Source organism: Schistocerca nitens, chromosome 1 (genome assembly GCF_023898315.1).
Source record: "Schistocerca nitens isolate TAMUIC-IGC-003100 chromosome 1, iqSchNite1.1, whole genome shotgun sequence".
Lineage (NCBI taxonomy): Eukaryota > Metazoa > Arthropoda > Insecta > Orthoptera > Acrididae > Schistocerca > Schistocerca nitens.
In genome coordinates this window covers 831,689,125-831,708,273 of record NC_064614.1, presented here as the reverse complement: position 1 = coordinate 831,708,273, position 19,149 = coordinate 831,689,125, and the positions used below count along the sequence as shown (strand labels likewise).

Below are 19,149 nucleotides of genomic sequence, written 5' to 3'. Positions count from 1 at the left end.
ATCCTGATGTCAGGAACAGCAGTGTTTCCTCTCCTTGGCCGCCCAGCGACTGCTGTCGCGAGGCGGTTGAGGACCGCGTTGTGGCGATACTGCAGGGCTGCTGAGTGCACCATACACGCGTTGATTACGTGCGGGAGCGTCTCATTGTTGTGGCCACAGCGTCGGCAGGCTTTGTTGTTGTTTGCCCGCCCATCAAAGCGGCGACATCCGTTCAGAGGCACGACTCCGAGTCTGGCGCGATGTATAAAGCGCCAGTCTGCGAAGCGGGTGTATTTGCCTCCCGCTATGAAGTGGTTGGACGCTGTGGACTCCCTGGTGCACTCGAACACCTTCCCCTGGTCCGGTTTTCTGAGTAGGATGTGGCGCAGGCGCTGTCTCAGACACTCGCGGAGCGTCCGCGAGAGAAGACGTTTGGCGCCCCCTCCCACCCGGACATGCTCGACGCCAGTGTTGACGGTGCGTCCCACGCTGTCATCATCGTGTTGCGGTCCATCGCCGCCATCTTCGAGGTGTCGTGTAGTCCCAAGCGCCGTCCTCTCCGTGGCCGGCTGCGTCACCCCTCCGATGCCGCCGTGTTCCGCGTCGTCTGCGATGGCGGGTCGGCCGCCGACCTCCACCTGCAACTCAGACAACAGTTCACTCCAGCGCCAGGTGACGCCACGCGGCGCTAGGCGCCTTGTGGCGTTCCTGACGCGTGTCCACAGTGACTGGATGTCACCTCCGTCACGTGCGAGGTCGCCCTCAGTGCTGCCGCTAAGGTAGGTGGCCAAGTCGGGTCGACTTGGCTCCCTCCCCAGCCGGCGGCGCGCGGCCGTAGATAGAGTGGCCCAGGCGATGTCGCGGACGGTGGTGTCGTCGCAGTGCAGCATGCGGAAGCCGTGGACGATCGTTGAGATGTCCGCAGCGTCCGCGAGCGGCGTCAGGCCGCATCCTCCCTCTCCCAGCGCGAGGTACAGCTGTTCAGTGGACGCACGCTGTGGAAGGAAGAGCCATGATTTGACAGCCGCTTTCACTGCCTTGTCAAGTGCAGATAGCGGCCCCTTGCGTACCGCTCCGCCCCGCATGACAAAGTCAAGCCTGGGAAGGAGGAAGACACGCACAGCGTCGATCTTCTGCCAGGGAGCCAGCAGGGAAGCGTCCAGGTGCTGCAAGTCGCGTCGAATTGCCGCGATCGCATCCGTTGGCGTCTGCGCGACTTTGTACCCGGTGGGGACGCCAAGATGGAGGTAGGCGTCACCCGCACCGAGCACGGCTGGTTCTCCCCCTTGCAGGGCGAATACCGAGCCTAGTGTCTGCCGACGGCGGATGTGAAGCGTGGCACACTTCGACGGCTTGAAGGTAAGCCCGGCCCACGTCGCCGCCTCACCCACAACATTGAGGAGCGTCTGCATCGCCTCTGAATCCCGCGCCAGAAGCACGATATCGTCCGCATACGCCAGTGCACTCACACTGACGCCGCAAAGCGGAATACCACACTCATTTCTGAGCGAGGTTGCGGCGCGAAGTACCGGCTCGAGCGCGAGGTTAAAGACGATGGGCGACAGTGGACAGCCCTGCTTGACCCCCGCCAGGATCTCTATCTCCTCCGTTAGTCCGTCAGATGTACGGACACGGGTGGAGCAACCATCGTACATATCGGCAATTAGCTGATGCAATTGCTCTGGTAGTCCCATCCTGCTCAGTACTCCAAGGAGGTGAGCGTGAGGCACTGAACCGAAAGCATTCGCCAGGTCAAGCCAAGCAAAGCATGCTTGGCCTCCCCTGCGCCTTGCATCATCAATTGCCGTCTGCACAATGAAGTTGTGCTCATAGCAGCCTTCAAACGTGCGGAAGCCCTTCTGTTCTGGAGAGAGCAGGTTCAACCGCTCTGCCCAGAGAGAAGTGCGGTCCGCAACGATTGCAGCAAAGAGCTTAGAGATGGTGGAGCTCAATGCTAAAGGCCGCCAGTTCGTCACGTCCGAGACGTCCCCTTTCTTGTGGATGAGGACGGTAGTGGATACTTTCCACTGCACCGGAGTCTTCCGCTCATTCCAGCAGCGCGAGAAGATCTTAGCCAGCACATGGCAGCCAGGATCCTCACGTCGCAGGTCCGAGTAGGTGACTCCGTCTGCCCCAGGAGCAGTATTGCTCGCCTTCTGGAGCCGCTGTTGCACCTCCGTGGAGGTGATCAGCGACAGGACCTCCTCGCTGACATCAGGAGGCGTGGTGGCGGCAAAGTCCGGGACAGCAGCTGGTAAATCTGTAACAGAAAAAACAGATTTAGAATATACCCCCTTAAAGTGCTCCGTGAGCACGTTGCCATCGATTTGGCAGTACGGCGACGTCTCGCCAAGGACGCGCTGCATCGCCTTGCGCCGGTCCGCGCGGTACAGCTTCTGAATCTCAGACGCTGCACTCGCGTCGTACCGACGCTCGGCGGCCGCCGCGCGCCGTGCGCCACGTCTACCGCGCTGCCCACCGCGGCCGCGTGTAGGGGCAGGAGGAGGGGGATTGGCAGCAGCGTCGGCGCGGCCCTGGCCGCGGTGCGCTGCTGCTGGTGGCCCATCCTGTCGATCTCCGGCTGCCTGGCGTTGTGGCTTCGTCTCGGCGATCTCGGAGATGAAGTCCTCGACGACCGCGACGAATGCGTCCCATGGTTGGTTGTGGACGCTCTCCAGGGCCGCCAGCCAGCGCCGCTGCCTCTCCGTTAGCCGAGCGTCGGCCGGGGGAGGGGGGGGCGGAGCTGCCTGTGTTGCGCCCTGTTCGGAGGGTACAGGAGGGTCTGTCAGGTCAGGTGGAGGACGGGAGTTTTGCGGCGGGAGGTTGGGACTGGGACGGTCGTTACGACGTCGGCGTCTCCTCTTCTTGCTGCCATGTGTAGGAGACGCAGCTGCAGTCCCTCCGCTCACGTCGCGCCGCTCCGTCGTCTGCGTCGGTGGTGGTGCCGTGCTGCCATCTGGTGTGGGCCGCGCAGCGCTGCTGTCGGTCGCCGCGCCGATGACAGGTGGCGCAGCGGTAGCAGCAGGGGCCGGTGTAGCTCGCGCCGGTCTGGCGCTCGGGTCGGGCGCACTGCGGCTGGTGTTCGCCGCGCCGCCAACAGATGGCCCGGCGGTCGCCAGCGGCCCGCCGCCGGCGCAAGAAACACGAGGTGTAGCTCGCGCCGGCCGACCTGGCACGCCGGCTCGCCCCGGGCCGCTGTTACGCGGACTAGGTGCCCGACGGTCGCTACCAGATGGCGCAGTGGTGGTTGGCGGAGCCTGCGCCGGCCGGGCGCCTCCAGGTGTAGCTCGCGCCGGTCTGGCGCTCGGGTCGGGCGCACTGCAGCTGGTGTTCGCCGCGCCGCCAACAGATGGCCCAGCGGTCGCCCGCGCCCGGCCGCCGGCGCGAGATACACGAGGTGTAGCTCGCGCCGGCCGCCCAGACGCGTTTGCTCGCGCCGGGCCGCTGTTATGCGGACTGGGCGGTATAATGCGCCGTCGGTCCGGGGGCGGTGTTCTCCGTCCTGCAGCACGGCGTCTGTCCCTCCGTGGGGTGACTATGTGCCACTCGTTATCTGAAACAGAGGCTGTTTGTTTAGTAGCACTCCCTGCCTGAACGGAGACGGAGTGACGGGCGTCACTCGACGTGGCCGCCGGCAGGGCAGAGGAAACGCGGCGCGTGTACGTCTGCGACCGCACAAGCACCACACCGTCCGGTACATCCGTCGGGCTCGCGGCCTTTGGTGCGTCAACCAGCGGCGCGGCTGCGCCGTGAGTAACAACACCACCGGTCGCGGCAAGCGAGGCAGCCTGCCTGCCACTGTCCGCCCGCATCGCAGAGCCACCTGTTGGCGGCGTAGCGAATGCGGGCGGCAGTCCCAGGCCGGTACCCACGCTCCCGACAGATGGCGGGCGGGAGGCGCCTGCGGCAGCCGCACGACGTGGCCAGCGTACGCCACTGGGTGCAATGGCCGGCGCGGGCAGCGGCGAGCCGCGGCCTTTGCCAGACACTGCGCCTCTGGCCGGAGCGACGCGTTCGGCGGCAGGCGTCGGCAGCGTGCTGCCTTCACCTCCCGAACTTGCGCTCGGCACTCGTGGCGACGCGGTTGACGTCGCGGAGCGTATCAGCAGGGGGATGCCAGACCACCTCGGCGTGCGCACACACAGTACGCACGACGCGGGGGTAGCAACCACCGCCGTCCTGGGTGTCACCGACGCCTGCACACTCACACAGGGTGAGGGCAAGGCAGCCTGTGAACCCACCACGCTGCTGCGGGTCAGGACCGCCGCGTATGTTAAACCTAAGTCCAGCCGGTCTGTCCTACTAGCTTCGGGGACCGGACTGGGCTGTGGCCATAGCCCCTCTCTATTATCTAAGGCTAGGCGGCCTATGGTACTAGCTTCCCGAGCCGCTTTCGCCTGTGGCTTTCGCCCAGCACTAACTAAGGACGAAGGGCCTGTCCTACTAGCTTCGGGGGCCCTTGCCTGTGACCTCCCGCCGGCCGACCTCTCTGGGTGCCCCAGAGAGTCAGACACGGCATCGTGTCCCATACTCACACTCCCCCGACTGGCAGCGCCGGGGGTGGCGGACTCTGCATTGCAGGACCGCTGATGCGTCCGCAGCTTCTTCAGCTGCGGGTCGCGTCGGCCGCAAAACGCGCACTCGAAAACGGGGACCGTTTCCGGGTCGTGCAGCCTCCTGTAGTGGCGAAGAAGGGCCGAGTGGTCCTTGTACTCGCCAAAAGTTGGTCTCCCAGCAGCCTTGGTGACGAAACAGATCCGGCAGCGGAAGACGTCCGCCGGCAGCGTCACCACAAGCTCCATTGTTCAGGTCGCGGACCTGAAACAAGAGAATAAGCGCGTGCGCTTCCCGGTGCAGAAATCAGCCCATATTAGCTTGTATTAAGCTGATAAGAACAGATACTACACTTTGATCTTAGCCAAAAGGCCGAGAAGCGATAAGGAAAACCCGCAGTGGAAGGGCCTAAATGCTTGCAGCGTGTGCGCTCCACATGTGGGAGTGACACACGGTGGTACGGGCCGATATGGCAACAGGCGACCGTCGAAAACATCGCAAAAGCAAGTGCCGGAAGGAACGACAATTCACGAGAGCAATCGTCAACAGCCCAGTACTAGCGTCCATGTCGAAGAGTAAACGGCGACTCCCATTTGACCGCCGCTAGCTGCCAGGGCGGTGCAGAAGCCGTGCGGCCGCCCCACAGCAGCGCCAGGCCGGCGCGAGCTACACCGGCGCGAGGCCGGCGCGAGCTACACCTAGCCGAGTGCTTACATCGTCCACCGCCTACTGCATATGTGTGTGTACACACGTATTCTGCGTGCGTGCGGCGGCGACGACGACGTTCGCGAGGAGCTAAGGTTATAACTCCAAAAAATTTAATTAAAATTATCTGTGGCCGGACCATAAGAGACGCCAACGAGGCATCTGAAGGCACTGTTGTGTGCCCCCATAAATTGCCAGCCTGGTGTAATGCGGCTGCAAGAGGGGTCCGGCTAAAGGCAAAAAAAAAAAAAAAAAAATTGAATACTTGCGATAATCTAAAATTAATTTAAAGAGTACGTGGTGTGTAAGCAGCTAACTACTGGGCACATCGACAACTACGACAAGTTTTGCTATCAGCGGAATATCTGACCACTGCAGAATATTAACCCATTTCAGGCTGTGTTTTAATTAATTTTAGGTGGGCCGATCCCGGCGGTACTGCAATGCCGGGCCAACCCGCGACAGAGGTGGAGCAAGCCCCTAGCACTCCGTCATGAGCCAAAAATGAGTTTAATATTCTGGTCCTGCGATGCAGGACGTATCAGATATTAAGCTGATAAGAACAGATACTACACTTTGATCTTAGCCAAAAGGCCGAGAAGCGATAAGGAAAACCCGCAGTGGAAGGGCCTAAATGCTTGCAGCGTGTGCGCTCCACATGTGGGAGTGACACACGGTGGTACGGGCCGATATGGCAACAGGCGACCGTCGAAAACATCGCAAAAGCAAGTGCCGGAAGGAACGACAATTCACGAGAGCAATCGTCAACAGCCCAGTACTAGCGTCCATGTCGAAGAGTAAACGGCGACTCCCATTTGACCGCCGCTAGCTGCCAGGGCGGTGCAGAAGCCGTGCGGCCGCCCCACAGCAGCGCCAGGCCGGCGCGAGCTACACCGGCGCGAGGCCGGCGCGAGCTACACCTAGCCGAGTGCTTACATCGTCCACCGCCTACTGCATATGTGTGTGTACACACGTATTCTGCGTGCGTGCGGCGGCGACGACGACGTTCGCGAGGAGCTAAGGTTATAACTCCAAAAAATTTAATTAAAATTATCTGTGGCCGGACCATAAGAGACGCCAACGAGGCATCTGAAGGCACTGTTGTGTGCCCCCATAAATTGCCAGCCTGGTGTAATGCGGCTGCAAGAGGGGTCCGGCTAAAGGCAAAAAAAAAAAAAAATTGAATACTTGCGATAATCTAAAATTAATTTAAAGAGTACGTGGTGTGTAAGCAGCTAACTACTGGGCACATCGACAACTACGACAAGTTTTGCTATCAGCGGAATATCTGACCACTGCAGAATATTAACCCATTTCAGGCTGTGTTTTAATTAATTTTAGGTGGGCCGATCCCGGCGGTACTGCAATGCCGGGCCAACCCGCGACAGAGGTGGAGCAAGCCCCTAGCACTCCGTCATGAGCCAAAAATGAGTTTAATATTCTGGTCCTGCGATGCAGGACGTATCAGATATTAAGCTGATAAGAACAGATACTACACTTTGATCTTAGCCAAAAGGCCGAGAAGCGATAAGGAAAACCCGCAGTGGAAGGGCCTAAATGCTTGCAGCGTGTGCGCTCCACATGTGGGAGTGACACACGGTGGTACGGGCCGATATGGCAACAGGCGACCGTCGAAAACATCGCAAAAGCAAGTGCCGGAAGGAACGACAATTCACGAGAGCAATCGTCAACAGCCCAGTACTAGCGTCCATGTCGAAGAGTAAACGGCGACTCCCATTTGACCGCCGCTAGCTGCCAGGGCGGTGCAGAAGCCGTGCGGCCGCCCCACAGCAGCGCCAGGCCGGCGCGAGCTACACCGGCGCGAGGCCGGCGCGAGCTACACCTAGCCGAGTGCTTACATCGTCCACCGCCTACTGCATATGTGTGTGTACACACGTATTCTGCGTGCGTGCGGCGGCGACGACGACGTTCGCGAGGAGCTAAGGTTATAACTCCAAAAAATTTAATTAAAATTATCTGTGGCCGGACCATAAGAGACGCCAACGAGGCATCTGAAGGCACTGTTGTGTGCCCCCATAAATTGCCAGCCTGGTGTAATGCGGCTGCAAGAGGGGTCCGGCTAAAGGCAAAAAAAAAAAAAAAAAAAATTGAATACTTGCGATAATCTAAAATTAATTTAAAGAGTACGTGGTGTGTAAGCAGCTAACTACTGGGCACATCGACAACTACGACAAGTTTTGCTATCAGCGGAATATCTGACCACTGCAGAATATTAACCCATTTCAGGCTGTGTTTTAATTAATTTTAGGTGGGCCGATCCCGGCGGTACTGCAATGCCGGGCCAACCCGCGACAGAGGTGGAGCAAGCCCCTAGCACTCCGTCATGAGCCAAAAATGAGTTTAATATTCTGGTCCTGCGATGCAGGACGTATCAGATATTAAGCTGATAAGAACAGATACTACACTTTGATCTTAGCCAAAAGGCCGAGAAGCGATAAGGAAAACCCGCAGTGGAAGGGCCTAAATGCTTGCAGCGTGTGCGCTCCACATGTGGGAGTGACACACGGTGGTACGGGCCGATATGGCAACAGGCGACCGTCGAAAACATCGCAAAAGCAAGTGCCGGAAGGAACGACAATTCACGAGAGCAATCGTCAACAGCCCAGTACTAGCGTCCATGTCGAAGAGTAAACGGCGACTCCCATTTGACCGCCGCTAGCTGCCAGGGCGGTGCAGAAGCCGTGCGGCCGCCCCACAGCAGCGCCAGGCCGGCGCGAGCTACACCGGCGCGAGGCTGGCGCGAGCTACACCTAGCCGAGTGCTTACATCGTCCACCGCCTACTGCATATGTGTGTGTACACACGTATTCTGCGTGCGTGCGGCGGCGACGACGACGTTCGCGAGGAGCTAAGGTTATAACTCCAAAAAATTTAATTAAAATTATCTGTGGCCGGACCATAAGAGACGCCAACGAGGCATCTGAAGGCACTGTTGTGTGCCCCCATAAATTGCCAGCCTGGTGTAATGCGGCTGCAAGAGGGGTCCGGCTAAAGGCAAAAAAAAAAAAAAAAATTGAATACTTGCGATAATCTAAAATTAATTTAAAGAGTACGTGGTGTGTAAGCAGCTAACTACTGGGCACATCGACAACTACGACAAGTTTTGCTATCAGCGGAATATCTGACCACTGCAGAATATTAACCCATTTCAGGCTGTGTTTTAATTAATTTTAGGTGGGCCGATCCCGGCGGTACTGCAATGCCGGGCCAACCCGCGACAGAGGTGGAGCAAGCCCCTAGCACTCCGTCATGAGCCAAAAATGAGTTTAATATTCTGGTCCTGCGATGCAGGACGTATCAGATATTAAGCTGATAAGAACAGATTTTTATTTATCGAGATAATTCTTAGTTACATATTTAAGAAGTATAAATTTAAGAGAAGAATATTAATGACTCTATACAATGCGAGTTTTACAGATTTATTAAGTTTAGAAAGAATTAAGAAAAACGGTTCTAACCGTACTTAAGTATTTAATCACTATTCTAGTTCGTGGGTTAAGCCCACTACTTAAATATCATGAGGCCGCGTTAGGCGCGGATACTTAAGTATATTACCTTAAGATTAATCCCGCGGTAGGCGCGGCCTTACTTATGTCAGATCAGGGGTAGTTTGGACCTAATTTAGGAGCTATTTTGTGTTTATTTGATTCATCTCCATGCCCTGACAGCGCACTGCACATGCACGGCTGCCAGCGGCTGGTGCGCCACGCACGCAGGCGGGTCACACTCAGCCGGACTTCTCCCCTCTGTCCGCCTTGCGGCGGACGTCACTGGGGTGTCGTGGCAGGAGGGTGTTGCTTCCCACGCTGGCTGGAGACTGCCGGGCAGTAGGCACACGTACGGCGCCGCCCAGCACCGCGCCAACCGAGGTGGGGGCCATATTCGGCGGCCACCACGGAGGGAGGGGCACCAGGCAGCACCGCACGCACCGCTACTGACTCGGCACTGCTGCAGTGCGGCGCGAAGATGGTGTAACGCCGCAGGTCCCGCGTCGTGAAGGAGAATCTCGACACCGACGACACGAAGGCACCGACCTCGAAGTTCTCCGACGACTGCAGTCTCGAGGGTCTCGCAGCCTGACGTCAGAGCATGCCACAGTCTAGGGGGACACATACTGGCGGTGGCCAGTGATGTGTTCAACGTAGATGTCGCGGGACCACTTGATGGTGTCGGACACCATCAATCGCCGCATCAGTTGGCAGTAGCGGCTGGCGATGCCTAGGTGCCGAAGCACCGCATCGCTCTGGCGGTCCCACGCCCCCAGACTGCCGACAACCAGGGCGTCGACAGTGACGGAATAGCCGCGAGCGGCTAATCCGCGCGCAACGTCGGCGTACTTTATCCTCTTCAGTTGCCGAGCGTTGTCGAGCGCAATCCGCCTATTCTCGAAGGGGATTGTCACATCGACGATGGTCACAGTCTTCGCGGCCTCGTCAGTTATTACGAGGTCCGGACGCAGCCCACTGCTGTCCCCTATGACGGCTTGGTTGATCCTGATGTCAGGAACAGCAGTGTTTCCTCTCCTTGGCCGCCCAGCGACTGCTGTCGCGAGGCGGTTGAGGACCGCGTTGTGGCGATACTGCAGGGCTGCTGAGTGCACCATACACGCGTTGATTACGTGCGGGAGCGTCTCATTGTTGTGGCCACAGCGTCGGCAGGCTTTGTTGGTATTTGCCCGCCCATCAAAGCGGCGACATCCGTTCAGAGGCACGACTCCGAGCCTGGCGCGATGAATAAAGCGCCAGTCTGCGAAGCGAGTGTATTTGCCTCCCGCTATGAAGTGGTTGGACGCTGTGGACTCCCTGGTGCACTCGAACACCTTCCCCTGGTCCGGTTTTCTGAGTAGGATGTGGCGCAGGCGCTGCCTCAGACACTCGCGGAGCGTCCGCGAGAGAAGACGTTTGGCGCCCCCTCCCACCCGGACATGCTCGACGCCAGTGTTGACGGTGCGTCCCACGCTGTCATCATCGTGTTGCGGTCCATCGCCGCCATCTTCGAGGTGTCGTGTAGATCCAGGCGCCGTCCTCTCCGTGGCCGGCTGCGTCACCCCTCCGATGCCGTCGTGTTCCGCGTCGTCAGCGATGGCGGGTCGGCCGCCGACCTCCACCTGCAACTCAGACAACAGTTCACTCCAGCGCCAGGTGACGCCACGCGGCGCTAGGCGCCTTGTGGCGTTCCTGACGCGTGTCCACAGTGACTGGATGTCACCTCCGTCACGTGCGAGGTCGCCCTCAGTGCTGCCGCTAAGGTAGGTGGCCAAGTCGGATCGACTCGGCTCCCTCCCCAGTCGGCGGCGCACGGCCGTGGATAGAGTGGCCCAGGCGATGTCGCGGACGGTGGCGTCGTCGCAGTGCAGCATGCGGAAGCCGTGGACGATGGTGGAGATGTCCGCAGCGTCCGCGAGCGGCGTCAGGCCGCATCCTCCCTCTCCCAGCGCGAGGTACAGCTGTTCAGTGGACGCACGCTGTGGAAGGAAGAGCCATGATTTGACAGCCGCTTTCACTGCCTTGTCGAGCGCAGATAGCGGCCCCTTGCGTACCGCTCCGCCCCGCATGACAAAGTCAAGCCTAGGGAGGAGGAAGACACGCACAGCGTCAATCTTCTGCCAAGGAGCCAGCAGGGAAGCGTCCAGGTGCTGCAAGTCACGTCGAATTGCCGCGATCGCATCCGTTGGCGTCTGCGTGACTTTGTACCCGGTGGGAACGCCAAGATGGAGGTAGGCGTCACCCGCACCGAGCACGGCTGGTTCTCCCCCTTGCAGGGCGAATACCGAGCCTAGTGTCTGCCGACGGCGGATGTGAAGCGTGGCACACTTCGACGGCTTGAAGGTAAGCCCGGCCCACGTCGCCGCCTCACCCACAACATTGAGGAGCGTCTGCATCGCCTCTGAGTCCCGCGCCAGAAGCACGATATCGTCCGCATACGCCAGTGCACTCACACTGACGCCGCAAAGCGGAATACCACACTCATTTCTGAGCGAGGTTGCGGCGCGAAGTACCGGCTCGAGCGCGAGATTAAAGACGATGGGCGACAGTGGACAGCCCTGCTTGACCCCCGCCTGGATCTCAATCTCCTCCGTTAGTCCGTCAGATGTACGGACACGGGTGGAGCAACCATCGTACATGTCGGCAATTAGATGGTGCAATTGCTCTGGCAGTCCCATCCTGCTCAGTACTCCAAGGAGGTGAGCGTGAGGCACTGAGCCGAAAGCATTCGCCAGATCAAGCCAAGCAAAGCATGCTTGGCCTCCCCTGCGCCTTGCATCATCAATCGCCGTCTGCACCATGAAGTTGTGCTCATAGCAGCCTTCAAACGTGCGGAAGCCCTTCTGTTCTGGGGAGAGCAGGTTCAAACGCTCTGCCCAGAGTGAAGTGCGGTCCGCAACGATTGCAGCAAAGAGCTTAGAGATGGTAGAGCTCAATGCTAGAGGCCGCCAGTTTGTCACGTCCGAGACGTCCCCTTTCTTGTGGATGAGGACGGTAGTGGATATTTTCCACTGCACCGGAGTCTTCCGCTCATTCCAGCAGCGCGAGAAGATCTTAGCTAGCACATGGCAGCCAGGATCCTCACGTCGCAAGTCCGAGTAGGTGACTCCGTCTGCCCCAGGAGCAGTGTTGCTCGCCTTTTGGAGCCGCTGTTGCACCTCTGAAGGGGTGATCGGCAGCAGGACCTCCTCGCTGACATCAGGAGGCGTGGTGGCGGCAAAGTCCGGGACAGCAGCTGGTAAATCTGTAACAGAGAAGTCAGATTTAGAGTATACCCCCTTAAAGTGCTCCGTGAGCACGCTGCCATCGATTTGGCAGTACGGCGACGTCTCGCCAAGGACGCGCTGCATCGCCTTGCGCCGGTCCGCGCGGTACAGCTTCTGAATCTCAGACGCTGCATTCGCGTCGTACCGACGCTCGGCGGCCGCCGCACGCCGTGCGCCACGTCCACCGCGCTGCCCACCGCGGCCGCGTGTAGGGGCAGGGGGAGGGGGATTGGCAGCAGCGTCGGCGCGGCCCTGGCCGCGGTGTGCTGCTGCTGGTGGCCCATCCTGTCGATCTCCGGCTGCCTGGCGTTGTGGCTTCGTCTCGGCGATCTCGGAGATGTAGCTCTCGACGACCGCGACGAATGCGTCCCACTGCTGGTCGTGGACGCCGTCCAGGGCCGCCAGCCAGCGCCGCTGCCTCTCCGTTAGCCGGGCGTCGGCCAGGGGAGGGGAGGGCGGAGCTGCCTCTGTTGCGCCCTGTTCGGAGGGAACAGGAGGGCCTGTCAGGTTAGGTGGAGGACGGGAGTTTTGCGGCGGGAGGTTGGGACTGGGACGGTCGTTACGACGTCGGCGTCTCCTCTTCTTGCTGCCATGTCTCGGAGACGCAGCTGCAGTCCCTCCGCTCACGTCGCGCCGCTCCGTCGTCTGCGTCGGTGGTGGTGCCGCGCTGCCATCTGGCGTGGACCGCGCAGTGCTGCTTTCAATTGCCGCGCCGTTGGCAGGTGGCGCAGCGGTAGCAGCAGGGGCCGGTGTAGCTCGCGCCGGCCTGGCGCTCGGGTCGGGCGCACCGCGGCTGGTGTTCGCCGCGCCGCCAACAGATGGCCCGGCGGTCGCCAGCGGCCCGCCGCCGGCGCAAGAAACACGAGGTGTAGCTCGCGCCGGCCGACCGGACGCGCCGGCTCGCCCCGGGCCGCTGTTACGCGGACTGGGTGCCCGACGGTCGCTACCAGATGGCGCAGTGGTCGCAGAGGTGGTCGGCGTAGCCTGCGCCGGCCGGGCGTCTCCAGGTGTAGCTCGCGCCGGCCTGGCGCTCGGACCCGGCGCACCGCGGCTGCTGTTCGCCGCGCCGCCAACAGATGGCCCAGCGGTCGCCCGCGCCCGGCCGCCGGCGCGAGAAACACGTGGTGTAGCTCGCGCCGGCCTGGCGCTGGGGCCCAGCGCACCGCGGCTGTTGTTCGCCGCGCCGCCAACAGATGGCCCAGCGGTCGCCCGCGCCCGGTCGCCGGCGCGAGATACACCAGGTGTAGCTCGCGCCGGCCGCCCAGACGCGTTGGCTTGCGCAGGGCCGCTGTTACGCGGACTGGGCGGTATAATGCGCCGTCGGTCAGGAGGTGGCGGTCTGCGTCCTGTAGCACGGCGTCTGTCCCTCCGTGGGGTGACTATGTGCCACTCATTATCTGTAACAAGAGCTGTTTTGTTAGTAGCACTCCCTGCCTGAGCGGAGACGGAGTGACTGGCGTCACTCGACGTGGCCGCCGGCAGGGCAGAGGAAACGCGGCGCGTGTACGTCTGTGACCGCACAAGCACCACACCGTCCGGTACATCCGCCGGGCTCGCGGCCTTTGGTGCGTCAAACAGCGGCGCGGCTGCGCCGTGAGTAACAACACCACCGGTCGCGGCGAGCGAGGCAGCCTGCCTGCCACTGTCCACCCGCATCGCAGAGCCACCTGTTGGCGGCGTAGCGAATGCGGGCGGCAGTCCCAGGCCGGTACCCACGCTCCCGACAGATGGCGGGCGGGAGGCGCCTGCGGCAGCCGCACGACGTGGCCAGCGTACACCACTGGGTACAGAGACCGGCGCGGGCAGCGGCGAGCCGCGGCCTTTGCCGGACACTGCGCCTCTGGCCGGAGCGACGCGTTCGGCGGCAGGCGTCGGCAGCGTGCTGCCTTCACCTCCCGAACTTGCGCTCGGCACTCGTGGCGACGCGGTTGACGTCGCGGAGCGTATCGGCAGGGGGATGCCAGACCTCCTCGGCGTGCGCACACACAGTACGCACGACGCGGGGGTAGCAACCACCGCCGTCCTGGGTGTCGCAGACGCCTGCACACTCACACAGGGTGAGGGCAAGGCAGCCTGTGAACCCACCACGCTGCTGCGGGTCAGGACCGCCGCGTAAGTTAATCCTAAGTCCAGCCGGTCTGTCCTACTAGCTTCGGGGACCGGACTGGGCTGTGGCCATAGCCCCTCTCTATTATCTAAGGCTAGGCGGCCTATGGTACTAGCTTCCCGAGCCGCTTTCGCCTGTGGCTTTCGCCCAGCACTAACTAAGGACGAAGGGCCTGTCCTACTAGCTTCGGGGGCCCTCGCCTGTGACCTCCCGCCGGCCGACCTCTCTGGGTGCCCCAGAGAGCCAGACACGGCATCGTGTCCCATACTCACACTCCCCCGACTGGCAGCGCCGGGGGTGGCGGACTCTGCATTGCAGGACCGCTGATGCGTTCGCAGCTTCTTCAGCTGCGGGTCGCGTCGGCCGCAAAACGCGCACTCGAAAACGGGGACCGTTTCCGGGTCGTGCAGCCTCCTGTAGTGGCGGAGAAGGGCCGAGTGGTCCTTGTACTCGCCAAAAGTTGGCCTGCCTGCAGCCTTGGTGACGAAGCAGATCCGGCAGCGGAAGACGTCCGCCGGCAGCGTCACCACGAGCTCCATTGTTCAGGTCGCGGACCTGAAACAAGAGAATAAGCGCGACCGCTTCCCGGTGCAGAAATCAGCCCATATTAGCTTGTATTAAGCTGATAAGAACAGATACTACACTTTGATCTTAGCCAAAAGGCCGAGAAGCGATAAGGAAAACCCACAGTGGAAGGGCCTAAATGCTTGCAGCGTGTGCGCTCCACATGTGGGAGTGACACACGGTGGTACGGGCCGATATGGCAACAGGCGACCGTCGAAAACATCGCAAAAGCAAGTGCCGGAAGGAACGACAATTCACGAGAGCAATCGTCAACAGCCCAGTACTAGCGTCCATGTCGAAGAGTAAACGGCGACTCCCATTTGACCGCCGCTAGCTGCCAGGGCGGTGCAGAAGCCGTGCGGCCGCCCCACAGCAGCGCCAGGCCGGCGCGAGCTACACCGGCGCGAGGCCGGCGCGAGCTACACCTAGCCGAGTGCTTACATCGTCCACCGCCTACTGCATATGTGTGTGTACACACGTATTCTGCGTGCGTGCGGCGGCGACGACGACGTTCGCGAGGAGCTAAGGTTATAACTCCAAAAAATTTAATTAAAATTATCTGTGGCCGGACCATAAGAGACGCCAACGAGGCATCTGAAGGCACTGTTGTGTGCCCCCATAAATTGCCAGCCTGGTGTAATGCGGCTGCAAGAGGGGTCCGGCTAAAGGCAAAAAAAAAAAAAAAAAAAAATTGAATACTTGCGATAATCTAAAATTAATTTAAAGAGTACGTGGTGTGTAAGCAGCTAACTACTGGGCACATCGACAACTACGACAAGTTTTGCTATCAGCGGAATATCTGACCACTGCAGAATATTAACCCATTTCAGGCTGTGTTTTAATTAATTTTAGGTGGGCCGATCCCGGCGGTACTGCAATGCCGGGCCAACCCGCGACAGAGGTGGAGCAAGCCCCTAGCACTCCGTCATGAGCCAAAAATGAGTTTAATATTCTGGTCCTGCGATGCAGGACGTATCAGATATTAAGCTGATAAGAACAGATACTACACTTTGATCTTAGCCAAAAGGCCGAGAAGCGATAAGGAAAACCCGCAGTGGAAGGGCCTAAATGCTTGCAGCGTGTGCGCTCCACATGTGGGAGTGACACACGGTGGTACGGGCCGATATGGCAACAGGCGACCGTCGAAAACATCGCAAAAGCAAGTGCCGGAAGGAACGACAATTCACGAGAGCAATCGTCAACAGCCCAGTACTAGCGTCCATGTCGAAGAGTAAACGGCGACTCCCATTTGACCGCCGCTAGCTGCCAGGGCGGTGCAGAAGCCGTGCGGCCGCCCCACAGCAGCGCCAGGCCGGCGCGAGCTACACTGGCGCGAGGCCGGCGCGAGCTACACCTAGCCGAGTGCTTACATCGTCCACCGCCTACTGCATATGTGTGTGTACACACGTATTCTGCGTGCGTGCGGCGGCGACGACGACGTTCGCGAGGAGCTAAGGTTATAACTCCAAAAAATTTAATTAAAATTATCTGTGGCCGGACCATAAGAGACGCCAACGAGGCATCTGAAGGCACTGTTGTGTGCCCCCATAAATTGCCAGCCTGGTGTAATGCGGCTGCAAGAGGGGTCCGGCTAAAGGCAAAAAAAAAAAAAAAAAAATTGAATACTTGCGATAATCTAAAATTAATTTAAAGAGTACGTGGTGTGTAAGCAGCTAACTACTGGGCACATCGACAACTACGACAAGTTTTGCTATCAGCGGAATATCTGACCACTGCAGAATATTAACCCATTTCAGGCTGTGTTTTAATTAATTTTAGGTGGGCCGATCCCGGCGGTACTGCAATGCCGGGCCAACCCGCGACAGAGGTGGAGCAAGCCCCTAGCACTCCGTCATGAGCCAAAAATGAGTTTAATATTCTGGTCCTGCGATGCAGGACGTATCAGATATTAAGCTGATAAGAACAGATACTACACTTTGATCTTAGCCAAAAGGCCGAGAAGCGATAAGGAAAACCCGCAGTGGAAGGGCCTAAATGCTTGCAGCGTGTGCGCTCCACATGTGGGAGTGACACACGGTGGTACGGGCCGATATGGCAACAGGCGACCGTCGAAAACATCGCAAAAGCAAGTGCCGGAAGGAACGACAATTCACGAGAGCAATCGTCAACAGCCCAGTACTAGCGTCCATGTCGAAGAGTAAACGGCGACTCCCATTTGACCGCCGCTAGCTGCCAGGGCGGTGCAGAAGCCGTGCGGCCGCCCCACAGCAGCGCCAGGCCGGCGCGAGCTACACCGGCGCGAGGCCGGCGCGAGCTACACCTAGCCGAGTGCTTACATCGTCCACCGCCTACTGCATATGTGTGTGTACACACGTATTCTGCGTGCGTGCGGCGGCGACGACGACGTTCGCGAGGAGCTAAGGTTATAACTCCAAAAAATTTAATTAAAATTATCTGTGGCCGGACCATAAGAGACGCCAACGAGGCATCTGAAGGCACTGTTGTGTGCCCCCATAAATTGCCAGCCTGGTGTAATGCGGCTGCAAGAGGGGTCCGGCTAAAGGCAAAAAAAAAAAAAAAAAAAATTGAATACTTGCGATAATCTAAAATTAATTTAAAGAGTACGTGGTGTGTAAGCAGCTAACTACTGGGCACATCGACAACTACGACAAGTTTTGCTATCAGCGGAATATCTGACCACTGCAGAATATTAACCCATTTCAGGCTGTGTTTTAATTAATTTTAGGTGGGCCGATCCCGGCGGTACTGCAATGCCGGGCCAACCCGCGACAGAGGTGGAGCAAGCCCCTAGCACTCCGTCATGAGCCAAAAATGAGTTTAATATTCTGGTCCTGCGATGCAGGACGTATCAGATATTAAGCTGATAAGAACAGATTTTTATTTCCGAGATAATTCTTAGTTACAATCTTACGAAGTATAAATTTAAGAAAAGAATATTCATGACTCTATACAATACGAGTTTTACAGGTTTATTAAGCTTAGATAAATTTAAGAAAAAAAACGGTACTAACCGTACTTAAGTATTGGATCACCATTCTAGTTCGTGGGTTAAGCCCACTACTTAAATATCATGAGGCCGCGTTAGGCGCGGATACTTAAGTATATTACCTTAAGATTAATCCCGCGGTAGGCGCGGCCTTACTTATGTCAGATCAGGGGTAGTTTGGACCTAATTTAGGAGCTATTTTGTGTTTATTTGATTCATCTCCATGCCCTGACAGCGCACTGCACATGCACGGCTGCCAGCGGCTGGTGCGCCACGCACGCAGGCGGGTCACACTCAGCCGGACTTCTCCCCTCTGTCCGCCTTGCGGCGGACGTCACTGGGGTGTCGTGGCAGGAGGGTGTTGCTTCCCACGCTGGCTGGAGACTGCCGGGCAGTAGGCACACGTACGGCGCCGCCCAGCACCGCGCCAACCGAGGTGGGGGCCATATTCGGCGGCCACCACGGAGGGAGGGGCACCAGGCAGCACCGCACGCACCGCTACTGACTCGGCACTGCTGCAGTGCGGCGCGAAGATGGTGTAACGCCGCAGGTCCCGCGTCGTGAAGGAGAATCTCGACACCGACGACACGAAGGCACCGACCTCGAAGTTCTCCGACGACTGCAGTCTCGAGGGTCTCGCAGCCTGACGTCAGAGCATGCCACAGTCTAGGGGGACACATACTGGCGGTGGCCAGTGATGTGTTCAACGTAGATGTCGCGGGACCACTTGATGGTGTCGGACACCATCAATCGCCGCATCAGTTGGCAGTAGCGGCTGGCGATGCCTAGGTGCCGAAGCACCGCATCGTTCTGGCGGTCCCACGCCCCCAGACTGCCGACAACCAGGGCGTCGACAGTGACGGAATAGCCGCGAGCGGCTAATCCGCGCGCAACGTCGGCGTACTTTATCCTCTTCAGTTGCCGAGCGTTGTCGAGCGCAATCCGCCTATTTTCGAAGGGGATTGTCACATCGACGATGGTCACAGTCTTCGCGGCCTCGTCAGTTATTACGAGGTCCGGACGCAGCCCACTGCTGTCCCCTATGACGGCTTGGTTGATCCTGATGTCAGGAACAGCAGTGTTTCCTCTCCTTGGCCGCCCAGCGACTGCTGTCGCGAGGCGGTTGAGGACCGCGTTGTGGCGATACTGCAGGGCTGCTGAGTGCACCATACACGCGTTGATTACGTGCGGGAGCGTCTCATTGTTGTGGCCACAGCGTCGGCAGGCTTTGTTGTTGTTTGCCCGCCCATCAAAGCGGCGACATCCGTTCAGAGGCACGACTCCGAGTCTGGCGCGATGTATAAAGCGCCAGTCTGCGAAGCGGGTGTATTTGCCTCCCGCTATGAAGTGGTTGGACGCTGTGGACTCCCTGGTGCACTCGAACACCTTCCCCTGGTCCGGTTTTCTGAGTAGGATGTGGCGCAGGCGCTGTCTCAGACACTCGCGGAGCGTCCGCGAGAGAAGACGTTTGGCGCCCCCTCCCACCCGGACATGCTCGACG

General features: G+C 59.2%; 1 protein-coding gene, 5 non-coding genes and 4 pseudogenes across 6 annotated transcripts in view; all 10 read right to left on the bottom strand.

Annotated features, from left to right (window-relative positions):
- Positions 1 to 14,778, bottom strand: part of LOC126206573 (uncharacterized) — a 58,010-nt gene extending 43,232 nt beyond the window's left edge. The window contains exons 1-2 of the mRNA XM_049938879.1: positions 14,672 to 14,778; positions 218 to 4,797 (exon numbers count right to left, since the gene is read on the bottom strand). Coding sequence (XP_049794836.1) covers positions 218 to 4,781 — 4,564 coding nt within the window. The 5' untranslated portion in view covers positions 4,782 to 4,797; positions 14,672 to 14,778. The remainder of the gene's footprint in view (positions 1 to 217; positions 4,798 to 14,671) is intronic.
- LOC126204802 (U2 spliceosomal RNA) lies at positions 4,771 to 4,917 on the bottom strand (annotated as a pseudogene).
- Positions 5,652 to 5,844, bottom strand: LOC126204397 (U2 spliceosomal RNA). Its single transcript, XR_007540494.1, has one exon. It is a non-coding gene; the product is annotated as a U2 spliceosomal RNA (small nuclear RNA).
- Positions 6,575 to 6,767, bottom strand: LOC126204391 (U2 spliceosomal RNA). The gene has a single exon (XR_007540492.1). It is a non-coding gene; the product is annotated as a U2 spliceosomal RNA (small nuclear RNA).
- LOC126204383 (U2 spliceosomal RNA) lies at positions 7,503 to 7,695 on the bottom strand. Its single transcript, XR_007540491.1, has one exon. It is a non-coding gene; the product is annotated as a U2 spliceosomal RNA (small nuclear RNA).
- On the bottom strand, positions 8,428 to 8,601 carry LOC126204658 (U2 spliceosomal RNA; annotated as a pseudogene).
- On the bottom strand, positions 14,680 to 14,791 carry LOC126204857 (U2 spliceosomal RNA; annotated as a pseudogene).
- Positions 14,792 to 15,527: 736 nt separating this feature from the next.
- LOC126204377 (U2 spliceosomal RNA) lies at positions 15,528 to 15,720 on the bottom strand. Its single transcript, XR_007540490.1, has one exon. It is a non-coding gene; the product is annotated as a U2 spliceosomal RNA (small nuclear RNA).
- A 734-nt stretch (positions 15,721 to 16,454) lies between these two features.
- On the bottom strand, positions 16,455 to 16,647 carry LOC126204371 (U2 spliceosomal RNA). The gene has a single exon (XR_007540489.1). It is a non-coding gene; the product is annotated as a U2 spliceosomal RNA (small nuclear RNA).
- A 735-nt stretch (positions 16,648 to 17,382) lies between these two features.
- On the bottom strand, positions 17,383 to 17,554 carry LOC126204702 (U2 spliceosomal RNA; annotated as a pseudogene).
- Between the last annotated feature and the right edge of the window lie 1,595 nt (positions 17,555 to 19,149).